Raw genomic sequence first — 23101 nt, 5'->3', positions numbered from 1 at the left:
AGCCCAAACGAAGGCTCTCGGATGTATTAAAGAGCTTTCATTGGGTCTCTTTATTCATTTGTTACTGCATGAATTTGGCTAAATATAAAAAATAAGTGTGTTACTGTCATATTTGGCAGTGTAGAGACTTCAGTACATATCTGGGTGTCTTTTATATATTTATTTTGTGAGAATGACAGTTTTTATTTTAAACTTCATATATTTCCAAATTAATTTCAGATCAAAACAAATAAAATCTTACCTCAAAGTAATGGGAATATATAGGGTTTGGACAGATAGATAGATAGATAGATAGATAGATAGATGAAGTGAAAACAGGCTATTGGTCGCAGCTGTACTGTGAACCAGGGTTAGGTGGAAGTGTTATCTGCAGGTGTATAACTGGTAGTTGGCTCCAGCAGCAGGTGTTTAATAGCAGCAGGTCAGCCCAGTTTACTGAGAGAAGTGCTGCTCGCTGTCAGACACGGACACGTTCCCTGCTCTGCTTGGTTACCGGGTATCTGTCGGCTTATTCAGGTAATTTAATCATTTATCACTCTATTTGTAGCATCAGCAGGAAGAACATCGAGACTCGTGTTTGTCAAATTTAGCTGTTTAAACTGTTAAATTAGAGTTAGAGACTAGGAAGTAGTTTTCTATAAGTGAGTTCGGCACTTAAACATGTTTCTATATCGTTTTATCTTTATTTGTCAGTTTAAAAAACAAAACATTTCATTTCAAACTAAATCAGAAACCGTCTTTAGACCGAAAACTCATCCAACAACGAGCATGTACAGTCTCTCTGCCTGTGATGACATCCCCGCCCCCCTGACAAGCTAACAGGCTAACAGCTAGCTAGCTTTGCTGTTGGTTTTAGCTGTTGGTGACCATACAGTCAATGGTTAGCACGTAGCTCAATGGGTTTTTCGCTTTAAAGTTTTAGATTTTAAATTGAAAGTTTAAAACATATTCCTTCTTACATTATCTGACCACAGAAAACGATAAATGAACATATAATGCAATTTTAGCTCGAATTATCCAATTATCCTGTTAAATAACTACATGTACCATGAGCCTTTGCCTTTTGTTCGCTGTTAAAGCCTTCTGGGAGCTGTAGTTTTATCGGTCCAAGAACGCAATCACGAAATTCCTGGTTAGTAAATATTTCTTTTCTTTCTTTTATATTCTCATTTTTACTCTAATTATAACTTGAGAAATTATTTAATCTTTAATGGGAAAGATATGGAGTTTAAAAAAATGCCATTTAAAAAAACATACTGTTGAAAAACAAACCTTCAAGAGACTTATCAAACTAAATGAGTGTTAATGTACAGACACAAACAAAAATATAGACAAATGTAACATGATGTACTATTTCTGGGTACTAAGTGTATGTACACAGGTTACAAAACAAACAAACACAGAAGATCTGTTGTGTTTTCACTGTTAATTTGTTGATGAGTCAGCCGCAGAAATCTCTTGTTAATCCTCTAATATTTATTTTTGAGTCCCTTCTCACTAAGGCTGATCCTAAATAATATACAAGCTATGGGTTTTAAATACAGACGGTATAGTATATCTGAATTAAATCCATTCTTCCTAATGTTACATCTCTAAATATACTCGTGTTCAAGAATATTTTTAGGTTTCTTGTAACTGTTGTAATTACTTTAAACATCTTGTAACTGTTGTAATTACTTTAAACATTAGAATTTGCTCATAAAACTTGGTTGAATTATAAACTGTGATGCATGGCTATAGACTAAGCTTGAGAACTGTGTGAAATACTGCAAAAACAGCTCGACCGGTTACAAGATTAAATTATTCATAATACGAATTAATACCGTTATTTGAGCGTTGCACAGACAAATCCACTTTGCACTGCAAATACGAGAACATCATCATGTGTGGGATGAGAGAAAAGATGTCACTGACCGGCAGTAACCTCAGTTTGCAGTGCACACATCCTGCAGCGTTTAAGCGCATGTGCATGAGCACAGTGGATGAGGCGGCCTTTGGATGTCATGTGACGCTGTGGTGTGGTGGCGCTGCGTGTTCGTCTCTCGTGGCAATTGGCTGAGACTGATCTTTCCACAGAGCAGTGATGCCTCACATTTGTGAAGTCACGTGAGCATCTGCATTAGTGAGTTATTTAAAGAATGATCTTAAAATGTAAGCCACGTCATTTTAGGAAGATAAGATCTGTGTAAAAGGCCGTTGTGCATGTGTTGATACATTTTAGATTGAAGAAGGTAACTGGCAAAAATCTGTTTCTTGTCAGCTTAAATTTATAAAATCTGCTTTCATATAGTATAAATAGTTTGTGTTCCTTGTATTTTAAAAAGCTGGACCGTCCTACTTCCTCCACTTGAACTACTTAACCTGCAAGGGGGGAGTTTATGGAAAATTGCGCAAAGGAAAACCTCAGCACGTAGTTTCCTCTTTTTATTTATTTATTTTTAACCTCTGTTATTGCTTGGCTATTTGAATAGCAATGTATTCACATATAAATATACCTGCACCTTATGGTAATAGCTTCTAGCTTCTAGCTATGAGACCATCTACACCCACACTTCCCCTTTCAAGGACCTGTGGTGTATGAGGGGTCATGACCTGTTTCTCTGGTTGGTTTTCACCTCTTTATTTACATAACTGAGCAGAGCAGAAGTACAGTGTTTTCCCATCATACCTTTTTTTTTTTTTTTTTTGCTCTGGGCAATTCATTTCCTGTTTCTCTTCCTGCACTTGTCTCACCCCTAGAGCTGTTTGCCTTTGTTCTGCTACCCTGTGCATAAGGTCATGACTTTAAAAAAAAAATAAAATCTAGAAGTACAGGATTATCTTGTCGAGCTGTAAATGTTTCTTTGATAAGAATCACCACCTGAACAGACCAAGCAGACCAAGCACACCATCATGGGAATAGTAAGGGTTGCAGCCCTGCATTTACATGATGCAAAAACATGATTCATCACTCCAGGTCACCTTCTTTCATCGCTCATGCTCAAGTTCCCATTGTAGGAGCTGTCGGCAGTGGGGGGCAACATAAGCCCCCTGACTGGTCCCAAAACAAACCGTATGTTCTGACATCTTTCTATCAGAACCTGCATTACACCAACATTTCATCAAACTGCGCTACAGTAGCCCACCTGCATTGGACCACATGGGCCAACCTTCTCTTGAGCATTGGACCCTGCGTCCGGTTCAACACTACTGAAAGGCGCTGACCACTGCAGACTGGGAACACACCTCAAGAGCTGCAGTTTTCGGAGATGCTCTGACCCAGTCATCGAGCCATCACAGTTTAGGCCTTGTCAGCGTTGTGCACATTCTCCCACCTACATGTTTCCTGCTGCTAACATCAACTCTGAGGACAAAATGTTCAGTTGCTGCTTAATATATGCCACCAACGCAAAGGTGCCATGACTAATCGGTTTATATCATCACATAACATCATAAAAACCTGAATTAGTCGAGCAAATGTGTTCAATATCTTCTATTTCTGGCATCTACAATATGAGGATTTGCTGAATTATACCATTGCAAACTGTGGGTTTTGTGTTTCTCTGATGAAATGAGGCATTTGGAGAAAATCTGTGGATTTTTTGTGTTTCATAGACGAAAAACAAACAAACTATAGCTACTACCGGGTGCCTTAATGGGTTTCCAACACCTTAAAATTGAAGACGGTACGTAAATAAATATCAGTGAGTTTTAATATTGCAGGTCACAGGATGTGGGTCTCATTTCAGTCTGTGGAAAGTCCTTAAGCAAAGCCAGCACAGCTGCACTCATATTCAAGCTGGAGAATCCTTCTTCCCTCACAGTTTGTCCAACAGTAACCCCGGTCGGCCGGCGTATCTGCAACGTGTAAGGCGGTATCTCTCTACGTTGGGGGATGGGTTTCAGTTTCACAGCATCATCTGTCAAGAGAGAATGTGTGTGCATGCTCACAGCAACTTCCACCCTCTTATTAATTTGGCTTGCGTGGCCTTTTATGGAAAATGGATCTTGTGGTGTGAGCAGTTTGAACCAATCAGGTGGAGAGGGGGAGGTGGCTGACTGGAGGAAGTTGGCGCCCCTGTCTGGGTGGGGTCTTTTTTTCAGGGGGAGGGACCTAGGGAGCCGGCTAGTGTTTGAAAATGAATGGTATGCTGCTCAAGTTGTAGGCACAGCGGCCGGTTGGAGTATTTGTGTGTGTGTTAGCGGAAAACTGAAGACACAGCATTTACAGAAAAGGAAGAGGAAAAGGAGACTATTTGAGAGAAATCTTGATTTATTTAAGAAAAGAAAAACGGGAAAAGAAACACCTTTCAGCAATGCAACGTGAGTATTAAAGCTCTGTTTTTATTTTAATTCCTTGTGGCTGGGAGGCAGCTTTACCTTGAACTCCAGATTCGATTTGAAAGAAAACCACTGCCCTGTATGCTAATTTTTACGCATGATTCTTAGATTTTATATGAATTAAAAGGTGTTGATTCCTCAGCTTTTATGTTGTAGTCTGATATATTGGGCTATCGTGCACTTCCTGCCATTCTCTTCTACAATTATAATTCGGCGGAGCTCGTTTTTTGTGGCTTGATTTTGAGGGATATCTCGGTATTAAATCGGAACATTTTGAAATGAATGATTCACCTTCCTCCAGACTAGACAACCTGCACAGACCTGCACCCATTGCTAAAAGGGTGTATCCCACCCTGCAGATCTGTGCAATGTAATATTGATCATGCCTCCACCGTCACAGCCCATTTTTTAAAGGTCTGCACTAACTCAGAAATATCTTCAATTGGAACTAGAATACATTACAATAATACATTTAAGGATGCTGAGCATTACGCCCAGTCGTAAACTAATCCACTGGGTGCTATTCTGAAGCAGCAGCTGGCTGAGGATGCAGATCATGCAGGGAATTGATTAGGTGTGTTTCCTTTACGTTCTGAGAGGCAGCACTAGGCTACAGACAATCAAACAGGGGTAGCTGTTATCTTGGAGAAAGGCAAACGAAGCATGAGACAAAAATGAAAGGGGGGGTGGGGTGTCTGTGTGTCTGTTCTGTGCTACAGGGGGATTATCCTAACTGAAGTTTGCAGTCATGGTGGTATTGTGTTGGGGAGTGTCCCTAATTTGGTTTGGGGGGGAAACTGGTTTTGATTTGAGGATGGGTCTGTCATTGCAGAAGGTACATTCGGTTCCTTCGATATTAATCGGTGATAAAAGGTTTAAATGGTGTCGTCTCAACTGTTGCTGCGTTTCGCTTTCTGAATGGAGCAGCTGTTGCTATGCATGGCTCTGCTCCACAGTCATAATCCTGTCCTGATTTCATGAATGCAGTGTGCGCAGCAGTGATAAATCCATCGGTTTATTCGTCCTCTGTACCGCTTCTGCTGGATCCTGACGTGAAACTTCAAGAAAGAGCTAAAATAGTCCACAGCTGATTTGAGTCTTAGTCTGTTTTGGTAAATCCATCCTCTGTGGTTTTCTACAATTTAAATAAGATATTTGTTGGTTTAGGTCAACTAAAACCTTAGCTTTTCGGCGATGTGGCTCTTTTACAGTTTCGGACGCTTCATAGATTAAATGATGAAGTGATATTGTGATTGGTGCTTGCTGTCCCGTAGAGGTAAAACAACTAGTCAATCGATCAATCTGTGTTTGCCTTGGATTCTGGGAAACTTTGATGGATGTTTGTAATATTTCCTGACGTTTCATTGACACAACAATCGACTGACAGGTTGATCAATCTTGAAAATAGTCAATGGTTGCAAGGACTTTGGGTTTTGCTTTTGGCTGGTCATCAAATCCCCATGGTGCCACAGTCAGAGGGCCACTGCATTGGAAGAATTAAATTATATAAAACTGTAAGTGATGATTAACCTCAACATTTATGTTAAACTGTGGTGGATATTTGTTTTTTTCCTGACACATTTATAGACATTCAATTGGCAGGTTGATCAATAGTGAAAGGAAACTAGATGGTAGTTTAAATGACTTTAAGATCTGCTTTTGGTTGTTCACAAAAACCCCACTTCTTGGAAACTGCGGTGTTGAAAGAGCAGAACAATACAAAAACTGAAAGTGATATTTGACCACAGCTAGAGAGGGGATTTTATTTTTTAGGGAGAGAGATCATAGCTCAGTCATGGTGATTGATGCTGGCAGGCATTGGTCACCATCTGGCAAGACGTAGAGGGTTGCCGCACCAGAGCTAAATGAGAGGTATGGATTTTAAGCTTATTTTGTGAGCCGTAGACATCGTAGGCTCATCTGATGATGGCTCATCAAGCTAAAAATAATACTGTTTGAAAGGAAGAGCGGAAAATAAATAGGGAACTAGCTTTAGGGCTTTTTCCTGTCTGGAAATGCTTGCAGGCTTTAAAGGGAGTAAACCTTTTCTCAAGATCGGTGTCACGCCCGGAACCCTTCCCATCCCAACTTTAAAAAAGTAAACTTAAAAAAAATAAGGAGGACGGGAGGGTTTTAAAATGTCTTTCCCAGTTGATCTTGGCTCCAACCTCAACACGTCTTCCATTTAATATAAGCCACATACACCCACAGCTGCATCCTTGAGGAATCTGCAGCTGCATTGGAAGGAAGAGCTGAAGTTAATGATTTCTTATATGTCCAGAGAGACCTTTAGAGCTTTAGATGGAGGCTGGAAGCCACCAACACAGGCCAGAGTTTCTCTTAGTGACAGTGATGACGTTTGAAGTGGCGCTCTAGAATTTCAGTAATGTTTGCCTGAAATATTCTATTTAACCTGTTTTTCTAATCACACGTTGGAAGATTTCGTTGGCCGCTCTAAAGCGTGATGGAAAATATTTGTGTTCCTGGTCTTTGACCTCTCTGAAGGCTGTTTCTTTCCACTTTCCACTTGCCCAATTGTCCCTGACAGGCGAGCCATGATAGGCTGCTGCCACAACAGACAGACAGACGAAGCTACTGGTATGTGTTTTCAACTCCCTTAAATAAACAGGTCAGACCTGTGATTTACCAAAGAGGAGGGGGTCTCACCCGGGCTTGAATGAGAGCTACACGGGTGTGGATTTGACGATGGTTCAGTGGCGACTGTTTATTGTTCGGGATTGTTTGACGTGGTTCCTGTGATGAGGTAACGGCAAACACAGAAAAGGTTTCTCCTTCCGACACTTTACACGTTGGCTGATGGTTTAGAGAAGAGTGGAAAATCAGGCCACGCTGAACCAGCTGGAGTTTCTTCTTCCTGTGTGTCTCAAAATATTCAGATTTCACTTTATCTACATGGCTTATGTTTGATTTTGAGAGCGTGTCGCAATGGAAACGCTTTTAAGAGGGGTTTTGTTTAACGAACACGATAATAAAAAGTAGTCCATTATTCGCAGAAAGACAATGTTATCCATTATCGCTCTGCCAGCTGGACTCGATATCCTCCACACATTGTTGCTACGCAATCAAACAGTGTCAACAGTATGGCACAGACAATATTTGTTATAGTCCGCCATAAACGTGACTTACTTCCTGTAAGCAAGTTACGGTTTGTCAACAGAGCTCGGCCACCTTATGCTGATCAACATTTAGAGCTGCTTTATTGTTTTATTGTGAAGTCTGAACATGAGCCAAAAGCAAGGAGAGATGGGTCAACGCAACCACAGCCGCAACTGCTCGGATGTGCACAGTATGGAGGTGACCTGGTGGTAACGACGCCTAGATGTGACACGCTGCCGGTTGTCTCACGCTGGTGTCGGTTTAACTGTTTAGCAATTAGACGAGAAGGGACACGTGTTTTGAGACTTGAGTCCAGGCTTAAATTTTACTACAAGAAACTCTGTGCACCTATGGTTTTGTATCTTTAGATAGATAGATAGATAGACAGTTCATTAGGTACACTAATGAAAACAAATGTGTTCTAATTTAACGTGCTTCATGGCTTTTATAGTCTTCAGTTTATGCTGAAACGGCGTCGGAAAGGTGGCAACTCAACCGCATATGATCATTTTGGAGGATGTAATTTGTGGTGTTGTTAACCTTTATTGAATTAAATACCAAAATGTGTTTCACGCTCCAATTTAATATTACTGTAAACCACAGCCTCTAAAATGAAAACGCGATTGAATCAACAGCTTCTTTCTGTTGTTTGAAACGAAATCTGAATACCACAACCTTCATGAAGCTAAGATTTAGTGCAGGACAGCTATATTAGAATACATTAGTTTTCACTAGTGTACCTAATAAACTGACATATCAAATTATTTACACCAGATTCATGTTAGCCAATAGGACGTCAGCTCCAAGATGTCTGCGCCTCTGAATTTATATTTATTCTCAGTTTCCTGATATTTATAGATCATTTCATTAATAGATTAAAACTAAAATTTCAGATTAACTGATGAGAAAATAAAGTTTACTCCAATCGAGGAGTAACCTTTTTCCATTGATTAATGAAATGACTCAAAGGGAGTTGGAAACAAGATTGCGACATTCTAAAAAAGGTGTAATGTCACAATCTTTGTTTAGTCCCTGAGGACATTTTGCTATGATCACCTTCTGGATATGGAACCAAACATGTGTGTACGTATCTTAGTCATCACTGGGAGAGGTTTATGTTTTGTTTTTTTTAAATTAAATACAGCTAACGAGTCCTGACGCTCCTCTATTTCAGTGATTGCTTGCGAGCCCAACCACACGTCCGAAGCCGTGGTGATGGAGCCTCCTCAGACAGACGGCTTCACGGAGTCCTCCTGTGGCGCAGGGGACAGCGCAGCCTCCCTCGATGACGGCATTGTGGACACGGCAAAGTACGAACACTCTGTACTGGATAATGAGTTGTTTTGTGTATTTCCAGGCCTCAGAAAAATCACTGACTGATATGTAATCTCTGGTGACGGCTCCGAGTCTGTGTAAGATAAAGAAGCTCGGGACCCACTGTTACAGATTTTGTCAGGGATTGTGATATTACTAGCTTGATATCTAGTGGTTGGTGGATTTTTTTTGTCTTGTATTCAGATGTGACAATGGGAGTAATGATTGTAAAGGTCAAATACGACACCTACATTCGAGTTCCAGCGCTCAGTCGTCTTTTTCGTCTCTTTTTATTTAGTGAATGTGCTGTCAGGATGATGAGTGCACGCTCTCTGCCTCGTGTTATCCTCTAGGGATACGACAGATTAGATTCACTTTGGATTTCTACCCACCTGTGTGACATGACGTGTTTTTTTTTCACTCTTCTATAGCGAGTCTTCGGAGGAAGAGTTCACGGGGGAAAAGGAAGAGGAGACGGTTGTCCCTGAAGCCACAAGCAGCACCAAGACGACAGAGGCCCCTGCCGAGCAGAGAACAAACACAAAAATGGGTGAGGACCTTGGGGGGAAATCCAGCAGGCTGAACATGTTTACCTTTTCTGGGTCCCCTCCCTAAACTCTAACATTTGTGAGGGGAGATTATGCGAGATTTGATTTGCGATGAGCAACATAATGGACGTATGATTACCCTAGATTCTCACATTGAATCCGGTCACCGTTATGTAATTTAGCCGCTGAAGTCAGCACTTGTCTCTGTGCTTATCTCTGAATGGTTTTCCTGAGGAAGCTGACCAAACAGAAGTGAACGAACTCTACATTCTTTGGCAGAACAAACTTTACTTCCCTTTTCCTGCCTTTAAACTTTGACGTTCTTTCCTGTGTAAGTCACTGGTGAAGATTCCCGGTACACATAGTACTTAGTGCATTATATTTTAATCCCAGCAGGAACTGTTGTTCTCGTAATGGAAAATGATGACAGCGGTGCATTAGTGCATTATGTAAGTTTACTTTCATAAGAATATACATGAATCAGACATAACATTATGACCGCCTTTCTAATATTGTGTAGGACTCCCTTGTGCCTACAAAACAGTTGTGACTCATCAGAGAGTGGACATGGGCCTTCTGAGGGTGTCCTGTGGTGTCTGGGAACAGGATGTTGTTAGAGGGGGGCCTTTGAGGGGAGGGGCCTCTGGGTCATCCCACAGATACTTGATCAGTTTGGGATCTAGTGAATTTGGAGGCCAGGTCAACACCTTGTGCTGTTTTTCAAGTTTTTGTGTGTGTCTGTGTCAGGCTGGGGATGGTTGCTGCTATCAAGGAGTGTCATTGCTATGGGGTGGGGGTGCCTGGTCTGGTCTAGGTGGGTGCTGCATGTCTAAGTAACATCCACACGAATGAATGCCAGGTCCAGAGGTTTCCCAGCAGAACATTGAATATAATTATGCCGGATCATTGTACAATTAAATCATATTTTTTGACTGAAGTACTGTGTGTAATAGGATTTATTTACTATTTATCAACACATTTGCAAGGAAGATGGTGGCAAGATAATGGGAGAGCTTGTGACCAGTATAACAGTGTAGTTTAACACAAATGTGTCAAGTAGTTGTATGTGTGTGTGTGTGTGTGTGTGTACACACAACTGAACTTCTTTACAGTCTGTAAACTGCAGATGTTGTGGTAAAGCTTTATTTTTGTTTTCTCGTCTAAGTAAGTTTGGACAATGAGCAGATTAGATCATGTGACTGCTGATGTTTATACCTTCATGTCAGCTGTGGGCCAGAGGCGACCGTCCAGCCCATTTGTGTGGAACGTCTTGAAGAAACTTTAAATTTGACTCGGGGGCGAGTGGAAACGCGAGTGACTCCACAAAACGCGTTCTTGGTCAAAAGTACACTGTAAAAAGTCAGCTTCACTATCTTCATAATTTTCTGCAAAAACACGTCTATTATATTATATTTATTATATCACTTCATACATTATATGAGTCCAGACACACATAAATGTAAATTGCATCTTTACCGGTTGGTGGAGGCAGTAACTCTAGTTTCCATATTATGACTTTGGTGCGTGCAGCGTTTTTACAACCAGTAGAATAGATGGCTCAAGTCAGAAAAATATAACAGATGTTGTAATAAATCTTTGTTATCATATACTATTACTATATCACTATATCCATCACAAATTAGCAATAAATGTAAATTATCCCCAATGTTTCCTGGTCAACGTGACAAATTAAATACACAGGACAGGAAGTTTTGTGTTTCGCTGGAGAACGTTTGTTCCTTCAAAACACTTTAAATATTCTAAAGTGTGTAAAAACAGTGAAATAATATTGACTTTCCTATTTTCAAGCCAACCTGAAGTAACCTGAGTGTGTCTCCCGTGTGACCGAGTTCAGCTCTGTTGCCAAGGGCCTAGATTAGCTTCCCTCGTTTCCTAGGTGGCCTTTGCTTGTTTGTTGCTCTACTATAACACCAGAGGCTGAATAGTTTCCTCTCTAATACCATAAATACACAGAGTCTGTCGCAGATCACACGGAGATTACAGGAACAGACAGGAAAAGCCCGATAATAATTTCTCTCAATGCCTATTTCACGTCTTCTAGTGAACGCCCAGCGCCCACAGTCGCTGTCGGTGCAAGCGGCGGCGGCAGAGCCAGGTCTGTGGACGTCACAGGGCGACGCGGAGGTGAAGCTGAGGATGGACGACACCGGTCTGGGTGCTGAGACCCCTTTGACTGTCAACCAGATGTTCACCAAAGCTGTGGAGCGCTTCGGTGAATACACGGCTTTGGGCTGGAAGGACGGTGAGCAGCAGAAAACCCTGAACTACAAAGAATACTACCAGATATGTCGCAACGCTGCCAAGAGCTTTCTAAAGGTACATTTATTTTTTACTATGTAGTAATCTAGTGAAAATCAAAAGATCAGTTTAAGCTACTCCAGTTCAGCCATATTTAATTCCGTTCTTTGACATTTCTACTGCGCAAATTACCAAACTGTCTTCATTTTAAATTAATAAATTGTTGATGTCCATGTTGTGTCAGACTAGAAACATTCATTGGATTGATTAAGAGATAGAAAAGTATTTGTAATCATTTTTAAGACAAAATAAATCTCTTTACGCTTTCCCAATGTGAGAATAAGCTACTTTTCAATGTTTTATATTATTATAAACTGAATTTTTGGGGGTTTTTAGCCGTTTAAGATATCACATTTGGCTTTATGGAACAATTTCTTTCCTTGATCTGCGGTGGCATTAATAATAAAGGAAACCTAACACAGTGGCTTCGAGTCAAAGTGTAGCTTATATCACAGATCAAATTAAATTCTGTGTATATTTCCAGATGTAACAACTCCTAAAGCGTTTACAAGTTAAGATATGGACGCTTTTCAGTCTCAGTATAAAAGTAAAGGTGGCGACTCTCAACTCTTTTCCCAGAAACATTCGTGTTTGTCCACTCGCCTGCTGCGACAAATCTCCCTCAGCATCAGAAAATCTATGTTTGGTTTAGAACAATTGACTTCAGTTCAAGTCTTTTTGTGCATTTGATTTAATGCCAAGTCGGTCTAGACAGCAGCACGTGGGAGTCGGGCTGAAACGTCGGAGCACAGTCGTCATGAAGACTAGTTCCTGTACACACAACAATTAGTCCTGCTGTTTATTTTAGTACTATTTTCTGTTGGATCACAAGGGCCAGGCTTCACCCTCCATGTGCATCAGTTAGCCTTCACTGCTTTTCCGTTCTTGAATCACGTTTGGTAGCTGATACCTTCGATACCACAGTTTTTGAGACCTTAGTCATCTAGCCATCACAGTTTAGGTTCCTCTCAAAGTTGCTTAAATCCTTTCCACTTGTCTATTTTGCTTTCTGCTTCTAACATCAACTTTGAGGACGTAATGTTCTCTTGATGCCCCAGATAGCTACCAATGGGTGCTATGATAATGAGAGAGAATATGAACGCTCAGTCATAATGTTATGGCTAATCTGCGTACATTTCTTTGCATGCAAACATGCAGACTATGCTGAACCTGTTGCCCCCCATGCACACACACATGCAGGCTCAGACTTGAGACCACTGTCACATGATATAAACCCCATAGATGTTCTTAACCACACCTCGAGCAGCAGTCGAGTTATTTTTCCCTCTGCAGCCGAGTCTCGTATCGCGTTTCACCCGCCGTCATTGAAGACTTCTGTGAGATGTTATTTGAAAACACTCGCAGAGAACAGTGATGCCGCTTGTGGTCTTGTGTGTACATCCGACTCTAAACGTGTTTCCGTAGTAACGGCAGCTGTTGCAATGCACTTTGAGCAACCCCAGTCACTCGGTAGATCAGCAGATCTGCTGCTGACTGTGCAAAACGGCCCGTTTGAGGAATAAAAACAAAGTTTGTTTCTGATTAGCTTCAGACTCTGCTTAGAAAACACACAAATCATATCTTTGCTTTGGGGTAATTTTTTTTTTTCCTTCTATTTTTCCAGAAGAAATGTTCAAGTTTCATCTTAAATCAGAAAAACTGAACCTTGAGTTTGTCCTCTCTCAGCTTTACACTGTTAATCAAATATTAAGACTGAACTGGATCTGCTGGATCTCCCAGTACCGTTCCTCTGGTTTTTAATACCGTTCAACGCTGTTATTTTTACTTTATTCACCGTGTTTATCTTTCCACAGCTTGGATTGCAGCGCTACCACGGCGTCGGGATCCTCGGCTTCAACTCCGCCGAGTGGTTCATCTCGGACATCGGAGCCATTCTGGCGGGGTGAGTGCCACCTTCATCCCTGAACTTTGACCTCATGCGGCGCCAACGATGAGCGCAACGTTAGCTCGCCCAGGGTCATTGATGTCTTAGGCGTCTTACACACTCGAGTGATGCAATCTAAGACCTGAAATATGTGTGGAACACAACCTTGGGTGTCAGCCAGTTCAGCACATTGTCTCTTGGCATTAAGACATCTTGACTGATTAATTACAGCAGTACGTTTAACAATAAGCCGCAACGGTGGAAACTAAGCTCTAGGGCTTTACTTGAATATACATAGTGATCATTTGTACTGCCTGTAGATTGCAAATGGAAAGTCTTAACAGTCAGATTTACTACTGATTACTTGTGAAGTTAAAAACACATGAGACATATAATGATCTTTGAAAGGAGAACACAAAAGGCTGTCAGTTTCTATAAAGGTCAATTTCTCTTCCAAAAATCTAAAAGTACAATTAAGCATTAAAAAGTTTAATTTACAATACAATACTACATTTCTGTGTTGATGCCTCTGTTAAAAATTATTTATATAGCCTCAGTTTACCATGTGAGCCATAGGGACAACCCTTAAAACCCTTAAAAATAAACAAAGTAACAGCAATCACACGGTTCTTTGTTTTTGTGATTGTGTGAATGTTCCGTAAATTCCAGCTCCGACAGAAACCAAACGGCGTGCGTCATTCAAAAAGCTAAAAATGCAGAAGAACAAGGAGAACGCATTGATTGGACAAGGCCAGAGCTGCTTTGGTTGAGCTGCTTATATCACCAAACATCTGTTATTTGACACGGTCTCTGTCTCTGTCTCTGTCTATTTTGATGGTGACATCTGTTTACGACAATTCCTGGAGCACACTTGTTCTCTTGTGTGCAGAGACATATAATACATACTGATACTGAATGTCCCACACCTACCCTCTGCTGACACAACACAAAAGAATGTCAACTTGCCAAACCCGATCACCTCTGCACATGTGCACACCAAAAAACACACGGGGACAAACCTGCAGCATCAGGTCACACGTGTCTCACTATTAGACGTTTTGTATTCGAGGTCAGATACTGACAAAAGCTGAGTGATTAAAGAAAGTTAGTGGAGATAAATGAACAACATGATGGATGTACCAAAGCTAATCAGTCCAAGTTAACACAACACTATCAGCTAAAATAAATCTGTGAAGGTTCTCAGTCATCCAGGTCATGGTATATTCTAAAAAGTGTTTTAAAAAAGGCAACTGGACCCCGAGTGGCCCCGAGAACGACAGGTAAGTATCTAAGCGTTAATGGAAATTCGCTGCACCAGTTTCTGGTCGTTCACACACACACACAAGCAAGTTTCAGTAAAAGTTTCCTATTTAAACCTCAAACTTCCCACCAGTCCCCTAGAACTGAAGAAGCTACTCAGATGAGTGGTGAAACGTCTTCTCAAAAAACTCTGGAAAGTCCAGTTGCCTTTTTGTAAAACGCTTTTTTTTCTGTTGATTTAATTTGTATAGTTTCATTTGTTTAATTGATTTAAGAATTACACTCTTATTACAAAGGTCAAATAATCTCTGTACCGCCAGACCCCACCAGCGTCTTCTATGCAGGCAGGGACTTAATTATTTATATTATTAGGGTTTATTTTTAATACACAGAGGGAAAAACAAAAACAGGAGACGGATGTTAATACGTTCGTGCACTCGGTCAATAATTCCAGCCCACATTATCAGATTTTCGGTAGCATTCAGACCCCTCCGGTGATTTGGTTCACTCGTCACTATGGTTACAGACAACAGAAATTAGTGAAAGCTGAGCAGGAAGATGCATAATGAAGCAGTTTAAACCTCGTAGTTTCCAGTAACGTAATCCTTGTCGCTTAATTAGCCCCTCGTGTTAAATTTGATGTGCCTCGGACTCGGATCCACTTGTTGCTATGACAACAGCACCGGAATAAAAACCGAGCATCATCAGCAAATCAAATCAAACTAACTCGCTGAACGAAGAAGAACAGGACGCCAAGAAATCTGCCGAGCGGGAATCTGAAAGAAATGTTTCCTGGCTGCTGATTGATAACAGCGTCCGCTAACTCTGACTCTCTCTCTCTCTTTCTGTCTTTTGTCTCTCGTCTCCTGCAGTGGGTTCGCTGTGGGCATCTACACCACCAACTCTCCTGAAGCGTGCCAGTATGTAGCGGAAAACTGTAAGGCCAACATCATTGTGGTGGAGAACCACAAACAGCTGCAGAAAATCCTTCAGGTGAGACGAGGAGAAAGAAAAAATTACACACGTAGAGTTTGGTTCAAAGGTACTGGCATCATTTATAGTCTCTTGTGGATGATTCAGTTTCATACTGCTTTTATTGGGAGCTGTGGAGTAGTGGTTAGAGGTGCAGCTTGGGACTGAGGGGTCCCAGGTTCACCTCCCCCCGTGTCTATGGCTGCAGTGCCTTGAGCAAGCATCTAACCCCCAAACTCATTGTCTGCAGTTTCGCATTAATCAGATCGTATTCCGTTTGTTTCAGATCGAGGACAAGCTGCCACACTTGAAAGCCATCATCCAGTACAAAGATGCACTCAAAGAGAAGAGACCAAATCTGTACACGGTAAGCACAAACTCCATGCGCGAGAAACTCTAAAAACGTTCATCATTGAGATCATCGAGAGCTAGAACTGATGGATTTTCTTCGCGTACCACAGTGGGCGGAGTTCATGGAGCTCGGACGCGACGAGCCGGACGCCCCCCTCGACGCGATCATCTCCAGCCAAAAGCCCAACCAATGCTGCACTCTCATCTACACCTCAGGAACCACCGGCCAGCCCAAAGGAGTCATGCTCAGCCATGACAATGTAAGTTATGTCATTCATGGTTTGTTTTATTTTAATGTCACATGTTTGGTGTCTGACGGCAGGAACATAACATTCTTGTGTTGTTGATACGGTGCACCTGACAGATGTGCACAGGCTGACGGATTACGGTGCTCGCTAGGAATGTTTGTATCAGCAAAACACCTCGAGGAATTAAAATGATTGTTTAGTGTCAACGCCTGTGGTTAAAGTCCTTCAGTCATAAACTTTAGATTCAGTAAAGTACACAAACATTTCATTTAGCTACAGCTGTAAACTTTTGAGTATGCCATTTACAGCTTCTAAGATTCTCAGACATCCAGGTCATGGTATACCCAACAAAACAAAGCTACAAACAAAAGGCACCTGGACCTGTTTGAGTTTTGTTGAAGGCATCTCTACACTCATCCAGTTAGCTTCTAGTTATTTATTTTAACTTTGTTTTACATATGCCTTGCTAAAGATTTGACTGGTAAATGAGCTAATGTTCGAGGTACAAGCAGGGAAATGCAGCCATAATTTGAGAATGATCAAAAACTGAGTAACATGTGTTAATCATCTCTTAACTCCTCACAATTAACCTGCGTCTCAGCACTCAGGTTTATAGACGGCAGCCGAAACTATTAAAGTATTTTTTGAACAATGCACTTCGACTGCTGCTCGTTAACTTCCTGTTTTACTATCTGAACAAGCCAGTTCTTTGATTCAGTCCTATAAAGATTTAACTGGTTTGTGTGCGAGAGGTTACTAAGAAACATTTCCACGAGGTGAAGGTGAGTGTAAAGTACCTCATAACAACCTTCTCTTCTCCTCTCTTTCTGCTCAGATAACGTGGACGGCGCTCTCCACCGGCCGCCACGTGCATCTCACGGACGCCACTCAGGCTCAGGAGACGGTGGTCAGCTACCTGCCGCTGAGCCACATCGCAGCTCAGATGGTCGACATCTGGGTCACCATGAGGGTCGGAGGGGCGACCCACTTCGCTCAGCCGGACGCCCTGAAGGTGAGACGCAGTACAACATCACCTTTAACCACCTCAGTGACAAAAAACACCATTCAGCTATAACAGCACTGATGATTGAATTACCACATAATGTTCTTCTGGGAAACCTGGATCCTGGCTTTTATACCAATCAGGCATAACATTATGACCACCTTCCTAATATTGTGTAGGTCTCCCTTGTGCCTCCAAAACAGTTGTGACTCATCAAAGAATGGACATGGGCCTTCTGAGGGTGTCCTGTGGTGTCTGGCAACAAGATGTTGTTACTGGGGGGGCCTTTGGGTCCTATGTGTTGAGGGGAGGGGGGGAGGGGCCTCTGTGGATCATCCCACAGATACTTGATCAGTTTGGAATCTAGTGCATTTGGAGGCCAGGTCAACACCTTGTGCTGTTCTTCATGTTTTTTGAGTTGTTCCTAAAGAGTTTTTGTGTGTGTGTGCCTGTGTCAGGCTGCATCCTGCTGGGGATGGCTGCTTGCTATAGGGTGGGGGTGCCTGGTCAGGTCTAGGTGGGTGCTACATGTCTAACTAACATCCACATGAATGAATGCCAGGTCCAAAAGTTTCCCAGCAGAACGTTGAATTGTCACAAGATGGTTTAAATGTTATTTACTTCTCCTGTCAGGGGTCATAATGTTATGCCTGATCCGTGCCTATCCCATTTACTTACTTACAGTGAATAACACTTGTGTTATTCAATGGTCAAGTGAGTAATAGCTACCGAGTATTATAAACTTCTCAAAATGTCAGAACTTACGGCTGGACTGATGTAGTGAATCACCCTAATAAAAGGTGTTTTAATTCTAATAATGATATTAATTTTATTGCAGCCTAAAATGTGTCACTAAAACAGGTTTACATTGATGATCAAAGAACTAGAATACCCCACAATATTGAGAACAAGTCAATAGTAAAGAAAAAGAATTAAAAAGGATATACAATCTCTAAACCGAGACGTTTAATGTTCTATGATCAATAAAGGGGGTTTTATTTACTTGAGGGTTGAACTGGACTTCAGTGGATTGTAATGAATCAGCTTGTTGTCTGCCCTCCACTTGTCACATGTCCTGCATCTTCCATAATCTGTCATTTTATTTGTTGTGTAAAAACACGTCTGTTGTGCTGAGCCGTTGCCTCCACGCCCGTTAACACAATTTAAGCGCGTAACGTAGTTAAGGTCCCGATGAACTGACTTCCACATGACACAGAGAGCTTCTCCTTTTAGAGGACATTTTGTTTTTGTCACGCCACGTTTCCAAGAATGTCATCTTCCATGTGAGCTGTGCTTAGAAAAATAAATAAATAAATAAATGCATATTGTTTTATTGTGTTTTATCAGGGTTCGCTGGTGAACACCCTGAAGGAGGTGCGTCCCACAGCCTTCATGGGCGTCCCACGAGTCTGGGAGAAGATGCAGGAGAAGATGAAAGCCACCGGGGCCAAGTCTTCGACTGTGCGCAGGAAAGTGGCCGCCTGGGCCAAAGACGTCGGACTGCAGACTAATCTGACCAAGATGAACCAGTACGTGCACGCGTTATGAAATGTCTGCCTTATTTAGAGCCGGTTAATCATTTTCAAAGAAGGTGGAGACTTCCTGTTTCTGTGATTTGTTTTGTTCTGCCTTTTTTTCTGAAATGTTCTCTATGTGAAACAACTGCGGCAAGCGTGACTTAAAATCGATGTACGATACTGTGCATCTAATATTTTTAACCATCCACTGCACACACACCATCACAATTACACATTTCTGTCTTTTCTCAGAAACGGAGCAGCTGGCCGCGCTCCGCTCAGCTACCACGTTGCCAAAAAGCTTGTGTTCAAGAAGGTGCGTAAGGCTCTGGGCCTGGATCGCTGCAACAAGTGCTACACGGGCGCCGCTCCCATCACCAAAGACACTCTGGAGTTCTTCCTCAGTCTCGACATCCCCCTGTTTGAACTCTACGGCATGAGTGAGAGCACCGGACCTCACACCATCTCCCATCCCACTGCCTTCAAACTCACCAGGTACATTTGTCTGGTTTTTTTTAGCTGCAGAGTTTCCCTGCAACTAACACATGCAATCAAGTTGAAAACACATGCTTGATAGCGAGTATATAAATGTTTGTCTTGCAGTTGTGGTAAAGAGATCCCGGGGTGCAAGACAAAGCTGCACAACCCGGACGAGGAGGGAAACGGTGAGATCTGCTTCTGGGGTCGTCACGTCTTCATGGGTTACCTAAATATGCCCGACAAGACAGAGGAGGCTCTGGATGCAGAGGGCTGGCTGCACTCGGGCGACCTGGGCAAACATGACGAGAACGGATTCCTCTTCATCACTGGGAGGATAAAAGGTAGATTTATAATCAGGGCAGTCAGCTTGAAGCAGATTTAGCGGAGGGATTTCCTGCTCAGGAACGTCAATTTGTTTATCTTCATTTGTTCGAATCGTCTCTTACTCAACCGGTTTGGGTTTGTTTTCAGAGCTGATCATCACAGCAGGAGGTGAGAACATCCCTCCTGTCCCTATCGAGGATGCAGTGAAGGAGGCCGTGCCGCTGATTAGCAACGCCATGCTGATCGGAGACAAGAGGAAGTTTCTGTCGATGCTGCTTACGATTAAGGTACAAGTTCATTGTACTGGTGTCGGAAATATGTAGATAACAAAGGCATATCTAAGTGAAGTGTATCAGAGGCAGGTGCGACTTGTTTCAAACAGGTTCTTGTAAACATCCTTTCTTCCTATGTTCATATCTAATCTCGAGTCATGACACCTGTAATTGGAAGCAAAAGGAGCTACACTGCCACCTGGTGGAAGTTGAGAAAACTAAAAGACCATGCTCACAAGTGTCCCACCGTTTTTTTTTTCCCCTCCAGTGCCAAGTGCACGCAGATTCGGGAGATCCAGAGGACGAGCTGACACCAGAAGCCGTGGAGATCTGCAAGAAGCTGGGCAGCAACGCCACGCGCGTCTCCGAGATCGCAGGCGGCCGAGACCGAGCGGTCCTCGCTGCCATCCAGGAGGGAATCAACAGAGTCAACGAGAAGGCCAACTCCAACGCTCAGCGCATTCAGAAGTTTCTGGTTCTGGAGCGGGACTTCTCTGTCGGCGGAGGAGAGCTAGGTGAGCGGGACACCCTCAGAGTTGTGAGCGGTTCAAACAAACACCATTTAAACTCAATTAATTACAGAGGTAGAACGCTACCGTATTACAAAATAAGAATAGAAAGTACATTATAACAGTGTCTAAGTGTAAAAATGCATTGATGCAAAAAGGACACCCTTTAAGATGCATTTAAAATAATGTTTCCATCATAACTTCATAGATAGATAGATACTTTATTGATCCAGTAGCATCAGTATACAGAGACAGAGGAAAGTACTTATTTAAACTTGTAAAAATTTAAAATTAAGCTGCAGAAATCTATCTATCTGCATATAGACCAGAGGGCAGATGTACTTTTAACACGTATAGGCACAAAATCTTATCCTGATATATTTGTTGAGTGTGTGTGGGTCTCACTGTTGTCTTAGAAATTAGGAATAGTCGCCAATTTTATTGAAAAACTGCAGTTAATGTCCTTTACGCAGTTTTCACACTTTGCATATTCATCCTGCGGGCCAGGCTGGACCCTCTAGGAGGCCGTTTTTCGGCCTGCGGGCCGTATAATGGCACCGGTGATATAAATAGCCACAGCTGTGTAGAGGTTATTGACAGCTGACAAGTCTAATGTGTAGTGGAGCGATGTGTAAGAGCGTTTTTTTACATCCATTAATGCCCACAGTTGTTTGTGTGCCCCGATCAATCATGACTATAGTTTATAAAACAGAACCAGCTTTTTAAATCTGCATCAGGGCCACAGTTAAAGCTTTGATACAGTGACCTCAAGTGGTGATTAGATGACCTTACAACACAGAGTTACTGGGTTTAAACTAAACTAAAATCTTCTAAGCTGATGACAACAGGGTTTGTTTTAATAATAGCATTAAACCTTCTGCTTGTTCCACAGGTCCCACCATGAAGCTGAAGCGGCCGGTGGTGGTGAAGATGTACAAAGAGCAGATTGACAATTTTTATAAAGAGCTGGCGACGCCGACGACCCCGACGAGCCCTGACAACCCGCTGCCTCCTAAATAGACGAGCTACACTGCGCCTCATTTATGCTCCCGTATAAATGTTTGCCTTAATTTGTGCTCATCCTGTCTTGGTTTACATGTGCGATTGTTGCGAAGAAGCCATTGTTAAGTAGCTTTATTATAATTTTTACTTCAACATGTTGGATTAAGCTATTTATTTGTATTTCTCCTCAGATGTAGAGTAGCAGCAGCTATGTGTTAGAAGTTGTTTATTGTACTGCAATACTTGAGATAAACAGACAAGAATTTACAAAGGTAATGGGATGATTTAAAGGAATAATTTTCTTTTTTTTAATTTATTTATTTTTGGTTTGCCAAAGTTAACGTTTACCAAACAAGCATCAAATGAAGAAACTGTTCTCGAAGGACGTCACATGACACAGACTGCTTACTGGTGTGTTTACATGTATTTGGTGTTTCTCACATCTTCATCAGCTTTTTGATTTATTTTTTTTGTTCAAAAAGTCAAAGAGTTCTGCAGCTTTGCATCGTTCACGACATGTCTTTAAGCCATATTTGTCTTTTTTTTTGTTGTATTTTTAAACGTTGTGTATTCCAATGATTTGTGCTGACTTATTTTAAGTTGTAATTTTGTGGAATATTGTAAATATGTTTTTTTTTTTTTCCTCCATCTTGTTTAACTTTGCTTTATTTTATTTTTCAGCCAGCAGCTCATAAATGTCACGCTTTAATTTTTTACACTCAGTACGTGGACAAAATGAATTGTACATAATTTAGAGTATATGGCAAATATATCCGCTGCATTCACCCTGTGATTTATTTGTCTTTTGCCATACCGAATGCATATTATAAATGTGATCACAATGACAAGTTTCATCACAATGTTTGGACGTAAAATCCTAAAAGAAGTTTTGCACTCCAAACAGCTAATCTTGTACATGGAAAAAATTGTATATAAGCATATTATAAGTGTGTTAGCACTCCGACGGTGGCAGATTGAAGGTTGGTTTGGTGGTTATGGTGTAACTGAAGTTGGGGGTAAGCAAATATGAGGACATGACGGTGGTTCAGACTGTCTGGGTGATGGAGTTTCTTGATTTCCTGCAGCTACGTGCAGATGATGGAACCGGTGAAATGGTTGTTTTAATGTAAAGATGAATGAGTTTACTGAACTTGTATTGTGAGAACAATGCTGTTGAAATGCTGTTAGGTGAGCGCTCAGACACACAACTGGATTTACCTGACCCTAAAGAGCTGTCAACGATATCAGGAAGAATACGCAGAAGGAGAAACATGAAGCGGGCTCGTTTGTGCCGGCAGACATTTGAATCTGTGTTTGATCAGTTATGAAATAAAAGGTTGATTACCTGAACATGTGACATGTTGTGTTTTTCCTTTGAACCATCTGGTGGGTAATTTAATCTAAAATTAAATAAAAAAAAAGTTTAAAAAAAGGCATAGTGAAGCAAACAACACAATTTATTCTGTGCAGGATCAGTCAGATGTACCGTTTACATAGATTAACTATAAAACTGAAACCTAAAAGAAGTGATTTGCATTCTGTACATTAATAGTAGGTTAATATGTGACTTAATTAAATGTTATTGTTATTCAAATTAGAGATGCACTTAAAACCATCTTAACATTGGAGTTGATCAAAACGGTTCAGATTTATTAGTTGA

The 23101-nt window shown here is 41.5% G+C and overlaps 1 protein-coding gene and 1 long non-coding RNA gene across 3 annotated transcripts; one reads left to right on the top strand and one right to left on the bottom strand.

The window, feature by feature from the left end:
• Positions 1–298: 298 nt before the first annotated feature.
• acsbg2 (acyl-CoA synthetase bubblegum family member 2) lies at positions 299–22825 on the top strand. Of its 2 annotated transcripts, none has more exons than XM_084548154.1 (15): positions 299–516; positions 8612–8747; positions 9183–9301; positions 11362–11636; positions 13433–13521; positions 15636–15756; positions 16022–16102; positions 16197–16346; positions 17170–17346; positions 18685–18866; positions 19107–19349; positions 19458–19675; positions 19806–19945; positions 20199–20445; positions 21332–22825. In XM_084548154.1, the coding sequence occupies exons 2-15, from the start codon at positions 8653–8655 to the stop codon at positions 21457–21459; spliced, it is 2265 nt and encodes a 754-aa protein (XP_084404280.1). In that variant the 5' UTR covers positions 299–516; positions 8612–8652; the 3' UTR covers positions 21460–22825. The 2 variants fall into 2 exon arrangements, with proteins under 2 accessions (XP_084404280.1, XP_084404279.1); XM_084548153.1 differs by lacking the exon at positions 299–516 and adding an exon at positions 4098–4302.
• LOC311490585 lies at positions 8626–17210 on the bottom strand. The gene is made up of 3 exons (XR_014699160.1): positions 17132–17210; positions 9144–9271; positions 8626–8763 (listed from the first exon to the last, which is right to left on the bottom strand). It is a non-coding gene; the product is annotated as an uncharacterized lncRNA (long non-coding RNA).
• Positions 22826–23101: the final 276 nt, after the last annotated feature.

Source organism: Chelon labrosus, assembly GCF_963514085.1.
Source record: "Chelon labrosus genome assembly, chromosome: 7".
NCBI lineage: Eukaryota > Metazoa > Chordata > Actinopteri > Mugiliformes > Mugilidae > Chelon > Chelon labrosus.
This window is presented reverse-complemented; position numbering and strand designations above follow the sequence as displayed.